Source organism: Knufia obscura, assembly GCF_036327395.1.
Source record: "Knufia obscura strain CCFEE 5817 isolate CBS 148926 chromosome Unknown scaffold_9, whole genome shotgun sequence".
In the NCBI taxonomy this organism is placed as follows: Eukaryota; Fungi; Ascomycota; class Eurotiomycetes; order Chaetothyriales; family Trichomeriaceae; genus Knufia; species Knufia obscura.
Window position 1 is genome coordinate 375,847 of NW_027042695.1, and position 16,934 is coordinate 392,780.

The following is a 16,934-nucleotide window of genomic DNA, read 5'->3' on the forward strand; positions in this document are numbered from 1 at the left end:
ATGGTCACTGGTGGTGACGATGGTCTCGGCTATCAATATTGGTACCAGTTGTTGCGGCAGGTTCAGTAACATGGAATTCATGATCGAACAAAGCGCGACCGAGACACTGTATCGGTGTCAACAACCATTACTCATGTCTCGCTTATCGTGGCCCAAAATATTTGCTGGGGTTGTTCTCCGTTGAGCAAAGTAGGTACTCATCGAATCTCGGAGAGAAGAGACACAAGCAATGTCGGTATCATGACCGCAAATTGAGCCCTATACGACAAGTACATGCCTTGAAGTCCGCTTAAGTGTCAGGTCGTCCATATCGTATGCTGTAAACGGCCATGATGGGCGTCGCGTGGCTGCCGGGATCGAAGGAGCAACAGGTTAAAACGTGGCGGACGTGCACATGAGGTCAAAGGATGATCTTGATGGTCTTCTGGAAGGCCCAATGTATATCTTTTCCTGAACAGTTATCGCTGTGATGACTGTGGCGAGATGACCAGAGTGCACAGGCTGTTGGATAAACTCCGTCACGCATTATCAGAAGCTGCTTATGACGTCGGTCACAGGGTTAACCTGGCCACGTCTGCGGCCTGTCAACGCACGACAACGTCCTTCGTGTTTCGACGTGACGGGCACTTGCAAAAATAATTGGTGTCAATTCCGTATTGATCTGTCGAGCACGGTAGGTAGTGCAGACCCGAAAAATCGAGGCTGTAGGAGTATTGAGGCGTGCAGAGTCCACACTTCTAGCAAACCTCGTTCAGCGAGTGCACCGTGAGGAAATATTAACAGACCACCCGAAGGGTGAGTACAATCCGAAATTTTGGAATAGCTTTGAGAGTAGCAGCAAATGGTCAATAATACAATAGCTAGCTAGGTTCATATTGCGATCAGACTAGGTTTCGAACCTATTACATACCCTTATACGCCCTTTTCCGCTTCTTTTCCTGCCATTGGGGCTGTCATAGCTATCGCGCTCGGTTATTTGCAAGGACATGAAAATTAGTTGCAAGTACAGAAAACACGCTAGACTTCGCCCTTGGTCAATTTTGGTGTAGCGCCCCATATAAACTGGCTATAACTCGGGTCCTCCGTATTGCTTTAAGCTCTTATCGATAAGGATTTATTACTAAGACCTTACCGTTAACCTTATCTAATCCGTATATTAACCTCGTTATCAACCTCTACTAAATTATAAAATTATTACTAGCGATAATATATTAATACTAGTATTAAGGTATTATTATAGCTTAAAAGAGTAAGTAAAGACGCGTTAATCCTAAGTTCTATTATTAAAATTAGTTAATAACTAAGCTAACGGTATATAAACTAAAAAATTATAGAAATTATAATATAGAGAGCTTAGAGCTTATAGCTTTTCTCTTATCTAACTCTTCCTTTTTATCTCTATCTATTACTAGCTCGTAGGTATAGCTATATACTTAATTAATAAAGGGTACGAGTAGCTATTAAACGAAGCGTTCTTAGAAAATAACTAATAATACCTTAATAATCTCCGACTAATATTAGTACCTCTAATATACTAAGTCTTTAGTAGTTACTTTAAAGCTTATACCTTTATATAGATCTAAGTAAGAGATTATAGATATGCTATACGTATAGCTAATACTAAGAAAAGAATATTATATAGCTTAGCTATTAGTAATATATATCGCGTTAACCTAGTCTATAATAAAGATAATAAATCTTAAGCTTTAAAGGCTATACCTAGTTATAAGAATAGATTACTACCGTGCCTTATATATAATAACTTAAGTTAATCTTAATCTAGAGTTAAATCGCTAAATTAACTTAAACCTAAGTTAAATCGCGACTTAAGTCGTAAGTTAAATCGCGATTCGGCGATTTAGCGATTCGGCGATTTAGAAGAAACTTAGAATTCGACTTAGAAATTATTCTATCCTTAAGTCGAAAGCGGATTTCGGCTTTTTTTTTCGGAAAAACTATTTAGTCTTTTCTTAGCGTCGGAAGCTAAACTTTAAAATAAGAAATCGCTTATAACTTATTAACTATTAATCATTCCTTATTTTTCTCTTTACTAATCGAATTATTAGCGAAATTTATATATAGAAAAGTCTACTACTATAGGTAACCTAAGGTAGTAGAGAAAGACTTAGAAGGTTTTTTTTAAAAGAAAAATTAAATCGCCGAATCGCTAAATCGCCGAATCGCAACTCGAGTCGGAGTCGAACCTAACTTAACTTTTAAAAAAGTAAAAGCGATTTATTTAAGGTTCGGCCGCTTTGAACCGCGACTTAAGTCGTAATTTAACTTAAGTTTATCTCTACTTCTATTGCTACTTTAAGTCTTATTTAAGTCGTAATACCTAGGCCTATATAGTATATAGAACTATATATAATACTAGCTATCCTTTTACTTTAAAACTTATCTTAAATAAAGCGTTTAATAATAAAGAATATCGTCTTTAATAGATAAATCTAGATTATAATAATTATTAATCGTTACTACGATCTTGAGATTATCTAATTTATCGTTACTTTAATTAACTATAATTTAACTTTAATACTACGCTATAAGTAGGTATAACGATAAGAGCTATAATAAATACTATTAACGTATAGTATTCTAGTTATCTTTTAACCTTTAGTAATATTTATAATAGAATATAGAAGGTAAGACGAGATACTAATAATAATTAATCGCTAATTTAAGCGATAATAACTAATCTTAAAGCTAATAAAAACTAGTACTTTAACTATACTACTAACGACTATAATAAGCTTAATAAAGTCTTCTTTCTTTATTAATATAGCCTTACCTTTCTCTATTTATAGCTTATAATATTAATTATTAATATAATATATAATACTAATTAATTTAGTCTTTAATTAGTTAAGATTATTAGTATAATAGCAACGTATTAGTTATTCGTTATAAGATAAGTATTCTTTACCCGTAAGTAAAGAGTTAATTATATATAGCTATTTAACGTTATTAAAGGTATATACTAGTATTATTACGTATTACCTAGTAATGTTATATATACCTTAATACCTAACGATTATTATTTTATACTTAGTCTAGAACTTCGTTATAACTCTTTAGTTATAACCTTTATATAGAATTCTATTCATTTATAACCTATAATCGTAATAAGTATAATTTATTACCTTTATCTATTGTAGTTTATATTAATAAAGGCCTAGGGATTTTTAGTACTATACCTATTAGTTTTTCTAAATCTAAGTACCTTTTATATACTTAGTATATTAATAAGAATATTAAGGCCCAGATACAGTTATACTTTCGTAAATAATAAAACTAAGTTACTATATATATTAACTAGTAAGTTAATACTATAAAGCTATAATTAGCTAAGTTTAAAGTACTTTAGAACTTAATTTACTAAGTAGAGTTATCTCTTGAGTATAATTAAGCTATTAATAACCTAAAGTGTTATTATTATTATTATCCCTTTAACTAACTAATTATCAATTATCTTAAGAAGACATAATTAAGCGATAATCTTAAGTATATATTCGTACTAGCTTAAACTAATATTATTAAGTATTTTAATAATACTAATAGTACTTACTTAAAGGGTATATATTAAGTAACTAAGACTAATATTATTAGTTTAAGAGGTTATCTATAAGATATTATTACTTAAATTAAATAATAAGTTATTATTTAAAACGATAAAATCTATACTAAGCTAAGGTAAGAAGTACGTATACTAAGTTATAACTATAATAATTACTTATTTACTAATATTTATAATATTATATTATACTAGGTAATAAAAGAGGTTACTATAGAGTAATAACGTTTTAATCTTATTTATAATAATTATTACGTTATATACTTATAGCTTTATAAAGATATATATACTCGTATTAACGATATACTCTATATATATAAAATTTAAGAGGTACTATATAGAAACGAGTTTTTATTAATTAATAACTTTAATTCGTAGTAGAGATTAAATTATCTTATTAAATTACCTTAACTTAGCGAGTTCTAACGCTTATAAGATCTAATTATAGTTACTTAATATACTATAGCCTAGAATACTACTTAACGATAATCGTTACGGTTTAAGCGTACTAAATAAGTAGTTAATAAAGATATTTATCTTACTTAACGTATTACTAGCTAGTACGAAGCTTAAGTATATTAATAAGTATAAGCTAACCTCCGTATACTCTTTGACGCCTAGTAGTTTATCTTTAAAGTTATTAATATACCTAATAAGGTTAATAATAGCGTCTATTAACCGTATAAGGTTATATTCCCTTTATTACTACTAATCGGAGTTATTCCTTTATTATCTCGTATATATATAGTTATAATTATAAGTACTTTTACTCGGAATATCTATATAAGTTACTAGTATTAGCTTTATATCGTCTCGATTAGGTAATTAAGCGTTACTAGCGTCGCTAACGTAAAATCCTTATATAAAATCACGGCCTAATTAGAGTAGGTATAGATAAGCTAATTTATATAACTCGTATAGCGAAATTGGCTCAGCTAGTACCCGACGCTAAGAGGGCGCCTGTCAGAGTATACTTGCAACTACCAGGATTGTACTTGCAAATAACCGAGCGCATAGCTATCGAGAGTCCAAGGGAAGAGAGAAGCGGCGCAGATCTGAAGCTGATGCCCGTGAAAGCCACAACTGCTCTGCGTACGCATGCAGCACGCTCGCAAGATGATGCTGTTTTCTAAATACTGAATCGCTACTCCACCTCACACTCAGCCTTGGCAACTGAGAGCGCCCCAAAAGCAGAAATGATGTGCCATCAAAGGTTCAGTGGTATATGTTTAGGGGCTGACGCTTGCCACGTTTCGGTTGATGGAGACGCCATCTCTTCCCTTTCGGATCAGATGGCGCAATTTGATCTCTCAAAGCGCGGAGTGGGATTGGATGTGCCCAAACTGTTAACCAACTCACAACATGCAAGCACGGCGTTCCGCTCTCCGAGAGTCCGGCTCCGCATCGACTGTGCATCGATACAAACGGGCTCATGCTAGTGTGCTGGACAGAGAATCAGACAATGTGCAATTCGTGGTCAGAAAGGCAACAGCACGAGGATTTATGGGAACAGCTCGGTTCGACGCCCCAATACAGCATTGTCTACCCCTACTATACTACTTGGTAATCGTTAGCCCACACTGGCTTCGCAGGTACGGATTGAGACGCCTTCACCAACACTTGAGGCTTGTCAGCACCAAGCATGGTGAGGCGCTCAGAAGGATCAGGGCTATGCCTTGTCAGCTCGACATCATGCAGTCTATTTGTATCCAGCGAAGATGTCCGAATCGAGTAGAACTTGCAATGCCTGTTCTCTTTACTGATCTCGCTGGTTTTGCTGCCTGTAAAGTTGCAACAGCATGCTGATTGATATGTTTGACCTGACTGCAAGAGCTAAACGCAGACCTGGGCCGTTGTTGCTCCTTGCCTGCAGTCGTGAGCAAAAGCAATAATGTAATGACAACCGTCAAACTTCTCCCTTTCCCTGTTACGGCGTTGCTTCGAAAATACGAACAGGATGGAGTGATCGTCCGCCTATCCCTGCAAGCACGCGAGTTCTTCCGCCATGTGCGCGTAACAACAAAACTTGACATGTCAACCAGCACCTGATCGTCTCTCTTCAGCTACGCTGTCTCTGTTCGAGACACTTCCATAGAACTGCATCCATTTGGAGAATGGTGGCACGAGCCATTGCTCAAACACAGCTCTCTGCGGAATCGAGCTGATCCTGTGGCTTCGTTGGCGTATCGAGCCGTTGCAACAACAGAGCGGATCGGAATCTAGGTTTTACCACATCGAGCCAGTCTGTGCCGACCCATGCGACGCAATGATGTGGCTCTGCGCTACGCCACTTCTGAAAATTGATATCAGTCTCAGCAAGGGCTGGCCTGCTTTCGACCTTGTCAAACGTTAGATCGCTTGCCTGCCTCGCAGGTAGCCCACTTCCTGCAGTGCTTGTCTCTCCTTCTGAATCGACAATTCGAGCCGACCTTGTGACTTTGCTAGCTTCATTTCAGTGTGAAAAAGGAAACCACTACGCAAGCATAAGTCCTCGAATGACTGTAGTGGCTGAGCCTATTCTTCGACTAAGGATCAACTTGTACAGAACACCGCCATACTCTTCGCAAGTTCTTCTGCCTTGCGAAGCTGGTGGATGTGCGGCCCTGCATAACTGGGCTGGATAATTATCCGATTCGGGTCGCCTTCCATTATTCTATCCTTTGGTTCCATCACCACCAGTTCCTATCACGATAGAGGAAACAGCGCCTAGACCAAACGCGGGCTTTCCTCTATCTAGTAGTTAGCTTTACGTCTCATGCTTCGCACTAGACGCAAATTCCCAGATCTTCCCGTTTCGACCACCATACATACTTGGGACTTCCCTGCATTGGCCCAGAATCTGGCTTCATTTCTTCTTCGAGAAGACATCGCGGCAAACTCAACACTTCACCCTTCAAAGCTCGCTAAAAGATTACTCTTCAGACACAGATCGATCCGATCGTGATTCACCTTGCTTGAACAAGTGTAATACATGACAGCAAATTCGATCTAGTCGTCGAGAATCGAACACCATCTTTCTTCGAGGAACGCTGCTTCAAGCTTGTTCAACGGCTGCCCGAATGTGAGCGTACAATCTCATCGAGCTAACACTTCTTCGGTGATAAACAGCATCCTTGCAAAGGTGGACTCATGAGCCCAAGTGGTTAGAGCTTGCACTTACGACCCCGGTCACATTTGGTTCTGGAATATAATACTATTCTCCCCTCATTGTCCTACACGCTTTGCCGATCTGCATGCCACAGTACTCGGATCAGACACCCCCGTTCTACGTCCAGCTGAAAGCAGCCATCAACAGTATCACTTCGTTGCCGCCCACCGTCAACAGGCAAGCTTCCTCGTTCGTATGAGCAAATCAAGCTGAGCTGTCCGATACCTCGATCTATCTCAATGTTATCGACGCTTCACCCAATGCAGAACGACGTCAAGCCTCCGCATGACTATTCGTCCTACAAGTTGAACCACAACAGATACTCTCCACCAGAATCACCACGGCATCTACCGTCATTCTTTAATGCTACGGACACGAATATGAACAATTCGCACCGGGGCCTACCAGCACCTTTGGGGCTGAATCTGGGTCCTCCTGACCGAGGTCAATCAAGTAATCCATCTCTTGGAAACCTGCCGGCACCACCTTCTCAATGGGCGGGACAAGACGAGTCAATGCGCAATTGGCTCCAAGCGAAAGCCGAGGAAGATAGACGGAGGCAGGAGGAAGAACGGACGAAGCAGGAGAATTTACGACTGGACCAAAGGAAGATCGAGCAGAACATGCTAAGGGACTCGTTGAATGGTGGAGTTCCGCCACCTATGGTACCCCTGATATTTGCCGGTATGGGAGGAGGCAACCTTTCCAGTCACACTCTTGAGTGGGCTCAACAATATCTAGCTCAATTGAGCATTCAAAATCAGCAACAGCAACAACAACTACAAGCTCAGCAGCAGCAGCATGTACAACAACATCAACAGATACAGCAACAGGGGCCCCCTTCGCCCGAAATGCGTAGAGATAGTCGAATGATACCACCAAATCCGTACAGCGCACAACAGCCACCGGCGCCGTCCGCTCCGCAAGCTACGAATCATGTCTCTCAGTCCCGTGGGCTAGCGCACTCGTCTTCGAGCACATCATTATCGCGGCTCAACACAGCCGAACTACAGCCACAACCCTTACCTTCGTCGGCGCCAACTTCACGGCATTCTATGCATCCATTCCAACAGTCTCAGACAGCGCAGTCAGAGCCCAGCTCAGGGCCGAGCCTGTTCTTCCACCACTGGACACCCCCGAACAACAGTGGCGGTCAACCACCCACTCCTTCAGGAAAAAGCCAGCATACATCCCCGTTCTCGCAACACGCTCCTTCCCACCTACGGTCCGAATACCAAAATACCCCAAAGAAGAGAAAGGTAGGTGGAGGACATTCAAACAATGCACCTGCCACAAATCAGCCATCGGAAACATCTCCTAGATCGAGTCACCACGACACTTCTCCAAGGCGATCCCCTGAGCGAGGACACTCCCGACAGCACAGCGAAGCATCCTCAAGAGAGAACGACCCGCGCGCAGTAGTTCGTCCTAGCAGCCGACAACAACGTCAGGACGAGCTGAGTGGCGCACAGCATTACCAGAGTCGGCAATATCATTCTCACGGGGGCTCTGGTCGGTCTGTGGAGGACCACATGACGCGGTAACATGAACCAAAACTATCGTGGAGTTGGCAGGAACGGAGATGAATTGCATTGGAAAGGCTCTTGGGAACTCGCATTCATCTTCCCGATTTCTGATTGGTGGCTTGCGTAGGATTTGGTGCTTGCACGACCTTCGAAGCATTTAGGGAGTTTGTGAGAGAAGAATGGATCTGGAAGATCTAGACGACTGAATGAAAGAATCCTTTACTTCAAGTCAATAATGTTACCTACCATGGGGTCACAACAATTTAGTCTAGGCACTTGTGTTGAGTCGAAATCACCTTCGAACAATAGTGATGAATACAACATCGAGAGTCTCATCAAGCATTCATGGTTGCTTCCCAAATGTGCCCGACCACGCTTCCCCGCGAGGAACGGTAAGCTGCACTTTCCGCGGCAATCGCGTCGCGAGCGTAACTTCTACTTGTAGCAAATTCGCGTCATGTCACCTCTACGGATTGGGATGTGATCGAGGAGCTTCATCTGTTTTCGTCTACAGCCACAATCATCCTACCAAAACAGTGAACGCATCAGCACCTAACGTACATCATCAGGAGTCTCACAAAGCTAGATCAAACACAGGCGACGCACAAAGCGCCTCAAGCAGATGTCTTCGCAACCGAGCACACATGTGAGGCGCGTGCCAAATGCAGCATCCCTACACGTCCACCTCGTATCGCAAGTCACTCTAGCACCGGTACCATCATCACTTTGACGAGCATATCCGTCAACCAAGGTGACCCGAGTCTGCTTACCGAAATTCGGCAATCTCGAAAGCCACGCTGGACTCTGCTTCGCTAAAAGCTGCCTCGGCTTCTCATTTCGGAACAACGAGCTAACTTAGCATTCACCCTTGACCTAGCTAAACGACGTTAGAGTTGGCAATCGGCAAACTCCTTCTTGCTTGGTCTTCAAAGCCAGCAGAAGAACAGATTACAAAAGAAACCAATTGACGAATAGGCGTCAAGGGCCCCGGCACAGATGAAACGCGGCTAGTGGCATAGACCACGAACCGCTTTGAGCCGGCCGCACTGCAATTCTGAAATTCTAGATCGATCAGGGATGCTGCGACCAGGGCCGGGTGTGCCTTCCATTTCTGTGGGTTGCATCACGTGGCTCACCGAAGAGCAGGAACAGGCGAGCACGTCTGGAGGTAACGAGTCGAATCCTACGATTGGCCGGTTTTTCGTATTGCTTGGTCAACTTCTTTGCGAATCGCAGCTCAAGAACGACTGGTATTCTTCATAGCATCCGGGTTTGCAGCAACAATGCCGGCTTTCTTCATGTCAAATTGCTCTCTTTGAGATCTAGGCTACGAAAGAACCCACCCTCGGGTTCTGCTGTGCTGGGCAAACAAGCTTCCCACGATGGCTTGACCCATGTCAACAAATCGGGTCTTTACTTCCTACTCTCGTCGACGGCCTGCTGGCAATGCCGGGAATCGGCAATGTGCCAACCGCATCTGATTCGAGATGATACCCGATGGCTTTAACCCAGTGCTGGCATCTCATGCTTGGTGATCCGTACCTGCATAAGCGCACCCAGATCGCCTCGACTCCATCAATAGTATCTATGCCATCCCAACCTTCCTCAGGCGAAATACTAAAGATACGAATCCGCCTACGACACCCACATCCGCATAGCCACATCCTCTTTGAGGCCGCTTGACGGGGCTCTACGTCAAATCCAGAATTTGACCTACTTCGAGACGCAGGATGTGGATGAAGAAGATGGACCTGATGATTCGACCCACTGCGGCGCATACAATGCGAGTACTTCTGTACACTCTATCTGTGAGCTTTGTGGTCCGGAGCATGTGGCAGCTAGCCACTTCGCCAATCGCTCTTGAACAAGATTGCCCTGCATGGATCAGGAGAGACGCACCGATATAGCAGAGCGCCAGTCAGTACTTCTCCAGTGAGCTGGATGACCGGCCGACCATCATGATCGTCCACCTCGTCGTGTCTCACCTTGATTCTCCTATTGCGGTTCGTATGTGTTTTGCAAAATACAATGCTACTGCGACCAAGATATACTGAAAAGATCCTCTAGCACGATACATACTCAGCCGCTGATCAATCCGAATGGTCATTTCGTCAAGCACAACTGTTGCCGCAGGAAGCACAATTTTGGGCATGTCGAGCGGCCACTTTGATTGATCAGCTGTTGATACTATACCAGAGAAGTCTGCCAGAGGAAACCCTACCACCTCGCAAGGCAGCCAGGTACCATCAGCTATGCCTACCAAAGTTCGGCTCAATCAAGGTGCGCACCCACGAGTTTTGGGACATCTTCGAAGGGGTGTACATCTGCCACAGAACCCGAGACCCAGCGAAGATGTTCCGCTAACCAAGAGTGGAAGCGTCGTTACGCAGCACGCCTCCACACATCACATTATGGAGTCGCCTGCTCTCATCACAAAGTCGAAGCTTCCTCGACAATAGAACCGTGCCTTTTCTCTTCAAGATCACACCCTCTGCACCACATACTGGATCCGACCGCGCCTGCCGTATTTCCGCCGTGATCGTACTCTCCTACTCCGTGCATTGCACTCTACGTTTCTTCAATCATAGCTTCCTGCGCACCTGATCATTCCTTCCGTTTTCGGTTGTATGAATCGTGGCCTCCTCCGACCACCTTGCGATTGATTGGCACATCCGTTGTTCTCCATCGGTCGCTCTGCTCGAGAACATAAAAGTAGCTGGTAAGAGCAAAGGCCACCGTGAACATGAAGGCGACTCACTGACTGTGACATGCGTTTGACTTACCTACTACTTAGCAGTGAGCAATGCTTGCAGTACAGGTGGCTATCACGTAATTGCCCAGTCAACAAAGTGTACAGAGTCTATAGTTGTATGGATGGAAAAATCACGGTGGCAGACGGAGTAGTCATTGTCGACTGTCGGTCTGAGCTAGGGAGATTGAGGCTGTAGATGATTTATCAAAACGTCGATCATGTGGCTTACAGTGTCTTGTCTCAAGTGAAGATCTGTTTGATTATACTGTGCAGTATCTCAAAATCATCCGGTCGCTGTTCTCAAACCTCCTGCACCCTTTGGGATTTGACCTCCATTGTCGGTAGATATATGCTTGCTTCTCGCTTCTAAAGCTGTATTGAACTTTGGATTGGGATTGTGTGGTTGTTATGTGCCCATCAGCCACCTCTCACGTCACTCGGAATATTTCTGCGAATTGATCGATTGCCTGATACCGCTCTGCTGCTCTGTCGGGCCTACTAAGTCTGCCAAAGACGCAACTGCGGATGGTCAGATCTGTCACATCGTGAGTTGCTGTCGTTGCGTTGGTGCCTTTGGCGGTCTCACATCTCCTCTGGGTGGAAACATGTTGCCGTCTGGATGAGTACTGCGGTGCCAATTCTGGATTTCGATATATATACGTGTCTGGGCGAACCCGCAGGGTGCTTGTCGAATGCGGCCAAGGGGGGTTTTGCCGAAGCTCGATATACCTGCATTGCGTGTTACAGAGGCTTGATGATGAGGGGCCACTGGACGACCTGCAACTCTGATGATCGGCTATATGAGAACTCTTGGTTGACAGTGCAACTTGGTGGCCGAGGCTTCGTGCGAACGTGGTATCTGGATATATTGTGGTGCTGCAGGTTCTGTTCCGGGATAGAGAGCATGAGGGATCCAGCACGGAACTCTTGGCGATCCTGAGATGTATTCTACGGCGGATCGACCGAAATCGAACTCTTCTGGTCAGGCAGACCAGTTGCCGCGTCAATGATGGGAAATTTGGACTCTGAGTAAGAGGTCTTCAGGTACCCATCATTCGACTTGGCCGCACGCAGAGAGGCCCTGAGCGCAAAATACCAGTCTCTGTCAGGCGGGTAGAACGTGAATGAGATCTCAAAGGTGTAGAGGTCATTGTCACGACGTGACCGCATGAGGGTAGGATCTATTTGAGCCTTGAACATACGTCGATCGATAGCTTTCGCTACCCAGCATGGTTGCCCGGTGTTCGGGTCCTTGAAGCGTGTCTCGAGACAGTGTACCCCTTTCCATTCGGTGTCACTATCCGCCCATCTGTATCGTGCATCGTCGCTGTCCGCAGCGAACTTCTTGCGAAAGCGCTCGTCGAAGTCCAGAGTCATCTTGCTTACGTGACAGGCAGGGTTGAATTCGAAGTCGTATGCTAGCTGAAGGAGGTATGTTTCTGTGCCGACGGCAAATGTCATCATGGCGATGCTACCGGAGAGATGGCTTGGTATCTCGAAGTAGGTATTGCTCGACGGTGCTGTCTGTGCATTGTTCATACCACGTTGCCATAGTCCACGGTCCCAAGCGTGGCCGGGTTGCCAGTTATTGATGAGCCTGAGCGGCCAGCACTGGTATTCGTCTGCTAGCCGGAAGCCGAAAAGCGCATCTGAGCACACTGGATACTTGTTCGTGATTCGCCTAAGGATAGTGACGGTATCCACACGCTCGAACTCGGGACCATAGTCCAATCGAACCTTAGAGCTGTTTGTTGTGCCGATTGTGGCTAGATGTACTGACCGAAGCTTTGAGCTGACTGCCGCGCCGACCCTGCATAGGTACCCTGTTTCGGGGTCAATCTCCAGCATGAGATGCACTAACTGATTTGGATCACCATCTTCAACAGCAAGCTCTGCCATGTAAGTGTTGAAGCCCGCCGGCCAATAGTTGAGTCTGATCTCAAGCCCCAGATTTGTGAGGGCGAAAGCCTGCCGTTTGCGGCCATACTGCCGAACTGCACCACAGTGGACAAAATCGGTAGGGCTTGACGCAAAGACGCTTCTTGTTAGCTGTTCGCTGGACCAGACGAAGATTGACTGGTCGGCATTCCGCTGCATTATCTCTTCCTGTAAGCGCACGAATGCTTTTTTGCCCTCGCCATACAGCATTGGCATGTTAACATCAAATATACCGAGCAAGCTGTACGCGACGTCCTCGCTCCTGGTAGCTTTCCGGTCAGCTGCCCAAGACATGCGTTGGGCGACTGAGTACTTGTCAAGTCTCTTCTCGCCAAGAAGGGCTTGCCTGTCGATGCGTGTTCTTCTAGCGATAGCGTCAACCATATGACGATCATGCTTCTTACCGAAGCTCAGGCGCCACTCTCTGTCGAAGAAGACTACTTTGGGCGGTGCAATCAGCTCTTGCAGAGTCCATGCACGTTCGAACCATTCGCTCTGCTCAAATTGTGTCACCTTCCCGCTAGGATAGTCTGCGAGGTAAGCAATGCATAGACCCGATTCCTGGTACCATTTGTACATGGAATTTATGGCTTCGGAAAGCTCTGCACTGCTTGTTTTGTCGATGCAACATGTGTCGCACCATAACCAGTCTTTCTGGTAGTCTCTTGTGGTGCTGCAAGCATATTGAAGTTTCCGGTAGCCTGTCTTGTGCTGCGTCTGGTTTTTCCAGAAGACATCGCTGTCAGTGAGCTCCTGATATGTTACCTCAGAGCCTGTTGGGCCCCAGCGGTGCGACAGAATGCAATATGATGGAATTTCGTCCTCCGGAAAGGTTCTGAGCTCCCACTTTCCGGTGTTGATGTATGCAGCAGCATTGATCAGACGCATATCAAGATGTAGTATTTCCTGCTGCGTCAACAAGCACGCTGTCGAGTACACAAAGGTGATATGGCAATGGTTTAATTATGTAAGGCATCAAGTGTTGTCAGATGAGACCCCGTGCTGCGAAAGCACCGCCATGGTGCTACGCGCATGACGCTTGCGCGCTTCACAGCCTCAACGACCAAAGGTCTAAGCCTCATCGTTTAGGCAGTATCGAAGTGTGTTCACCGGACCTCATTGCGACAATACACGACACGTGTGGAAGCAAAGTTTTCGGGAGCATGTGAGACAGATAGCAGGTCTTAAGATATGATGTTAAGGAAGGAGCGATCATGGCAAAGAAAGTTCGCTGTTAAGGAAGCCGCGGGAGTGTTGCTCACATAGGAAGGTTTAGCGAGTCATCTACAGTCTTGCCTTCAGGCGGCCATGGTGCGAAATTCAAGCCAGCCATCGTTCCTGCTCTCACCCATCGTAGTACCCGATTTCCATTGTGCAATACTTTGCCATGCAATCTTCCAACTCGTCGGAACGCCGACCTCCCATAACTCCACGAAGACTATCCAATGCCAGACTGAGCCTTCCCATGGGGTATCTATATCATGACTCCATTCTGACATCCTCGTAGTAAGCATCATCTGTTCCGGTCCCAGTAGCATAGCCTTCCATGTCCGCCTCATCATCCTCCATAGGCCCTTGTGGCGCATCATCCACGCTTTGTTGCAGCATTGGGAATGCCAACTTTTTGCTGTCAAGACTGTCGGCATTCCTCAATAGCACGCCAACAGCACTCTCCAAAATGCCACTTGCTATCTCAAGGAATTCCGAACTCTTACGCGATATCCGTAGTACCCACCTATATTCTTGTAGACGGAGTTGGTAGAACTCCGCTTCTTCTGGACTGCTGGCTGACATGAAGCATAGACCCGCGAATGTACCGATCAAAGCGAAGTTGAACTTAGACGCGAAATACCAGAAAGATTGGAGGTGCTCGGGCTTCAACCGATTGAAGTACTCAAGTGCGGAGATGAGTCGTGCTTTGGCTGCTGACCGGCATATTTGTACCATGTACGGGTCTGTTTGCGCTGATATAGATCGGATGACACGCCTATGGAGTGTAATTTCTGTAGCGAAGTATGCGAGGTGGAGGTAGCCTACGGCTGTAAGCTTGCCGGACGGGCTGCTGTCCATGCGTAGCGAATCTGGCATATCGGCGAAGAAGGCTCGCAATTTCAGTTGGATAGGCTTCGCACGTTCAAGTACTGTTTTCGTGCTGTCGAAGGACTGCCTTATCTCGAGCTCAGCTTTCTGGCTGTACAAAGAATCGAGGACTTCCGATAGCATCTTCGTAAGTTGGATCATCGCTGTGTAAGTTAGTCTTCCCTTCTCCACTTCGCCGCCTTCATCGTCTTCGGCTTCGTCCTCAGGGGACTCCGGATAATCTTCTGGAACAATGGGTTGTACTGCCCAGTTGTGAGGTGTGATATGTGGCGGGCGACCGTAGATCAACGCCGACCATGTGTCCTGCATGAAGAGGGCCCAGGCCAAGCGCTTTCGTAGTGCACGTTCCCAAGTCGGTATTCTCCAATGTGTGCAGTCAAGGTGTAAGCCCAGGTCCTGACCGATTGCAACGAGCTGCGACGTAAGTTGCCATGTTGAGTCCGGTGTAGAGCGCTGAAGCAGAAGAATACCTGCTTGCACTGTTGACAACTTGGCTCTGCTTGCGACTTCTTGAAGCGATCTGAAAGCCAATGTCTGCAACTTGTTGACGTCTGGTCTAGGCAATCTGGCAAGAGCAGGGTCGAATGACCACCAGTTGAGTGCGAGAATATAGACTGCAGCTAACAGCGGTGGAGAAAATTCGCGGTATGATCTGGCGTACTTCTCCAGAAATACCCGCTTGTGTAGGATTGGGAAGGCAGGATGGACCACGCGGAAATACAGTTTGACTAATGCATCTCCGTTAGGATGAACGATCTCTTGGATGGTGTCAAGATCTTCACGTTCGTGAATATAACTCGGTGACTCCTTGTCTGCGTATTGTCGGAAGAATTCATAGTAGCCGACCTTCCGAAAAGCTACATTCTCTGCTGTGGTCTCGCTTAGGTCGTCGTCGTAGAGCCTCAGGTCCAACAATGAAACATCGTGCTCGTCTGTTGCACCAATATACTTCGCATATTGGTAGGTTTGCAGACTACCAGTCATAATCAGACATTGGGCAAAGAGGAAGAGTGGTTTAGACCAGGAAAATATCTCACCCTAAGGTATTCTTCAGTAAGGATTCTTGTACCATGCGAGCATTATCTCGATGCGTCTCCGCTGCTAAGAGTGGATCAAACGGCTGATCTGCCCCGGTAGTTCTTTTTGGTGACCTGGGCACAGATATCATGTTAGTGGATCCCAATCGAGTTTCGAGCAGAAGCAACGATGGGACTTACGATGGTCGGGTTGTCGAATTATTCTCGTGCATATCGGAATCTGTTGATACGACAGGCTTCTTCTTTCTCGGCACAGGATCTTCGAGAAAAGTACAAGGTTGGTTGTGATGTGTACATAGCAGGCACGAGTGAGCGCCGGGACTAGGAATGACGCATCGGGACTTGCGTCGCCTACATGCATCGCATGGACGAGGAGGTTTCACAGCGGCTTGAGTGGCCGGCTGCTGTGTAATGCTATCAAGTGCATTTGTCTGAGTGGGCGTCTGGGCTGACATGGAGTTTCTGGCCAGTATCTGCTGCAGGGGCCTTTGCATACTTTGAGGCATGATTCGTCAGGAAGGTCTAGCTCGTCCGGACAGGTATTTGGACAACTAGCTTTGAATGAGAGATAAGAGATAAGGACAGCATGATATTGATGTCGAGATGCTCGCGAGTGGTATCTGAGCTAGCGATGAACACATTCAGATAAGATCAAGGCGTGGATGTTTATGACGATCAAGACACCAGATCGCAATCATCCGGGGATATTTGGGAACATTTCGGGAGCTGTGCGAGCAACATGCTTGGTAGAAGCCGGCTGAGATTGGCATTGTGATTCAGCGGATTGGTTCTCGGAAGTGGGAGGTTTCTAAGCGTCCAAAGAAACCAAGAAATACATCAGCTCGGAATATGGTTTGAG

The 16,934-nt window shown here is 45.3% G+C and overlaps 3 protein-coding genes across 3 annotated transcripts; 1 reads left to right on the forward strand and 2 right to left on the reverse strand.

Annotated features, from left to right (window-relative positions):
* Positions 1-6,982: 6,982 nt before the first annotated feature.
* On the forward strand, positions 6,983-8,266 carry PMZ80_007477 (uncharacterized protein; the record flags this gene model as incomplete). The annotated part of the gene is made up of 1 exon (XM_064875885.1): positions 6,983-8,266. The coding sequence occupies one exon, from the start codon at positions 6,983-6,985 to the stop codon at positions 8,264-8,266; it is 1,284 nt and encodes a 427-aa protein (XP_064728149.1).
* Positions 8,267-11,948: 3,682 nt separating this feature from the next.
* On the reverse strand, positions 11,949-13,826 carry PMZ80_007478 (uncharacterized protein; the record flags this gene model as incomplete). Its single annotated transcript, XM_064875886.1, has 1 exon — positions 11,949-13,826. The coding sequence occupies one exon, from the start codon at positions 13,824-13,826 to the stop codon at positions 11,949-11,951; it is 1,878 nt and encodes a 625-aa protein (XP_064728150.1).
* A 591-nt stretch (positions 13,827-14,417) lies between these two features.
* On the reverse strand, positions 14,418-16,022 carry DAL81 (Fungal specific transcription factor; the record flags this gene model as incomplete). The annotated part of the gene is made up of 1 exon (XM_064875887.1): positions 14,418-16,022. One exon carries the CDS (start codon positions 16,020-16,022, stop codon positions 14,418-14,420), a length of 1,605 nt encoding a protein of 534 aa, XP_064728151.1.
* Between the last annotated feature and the right edge of the window lie 912 nt (positions 16,023-16,934).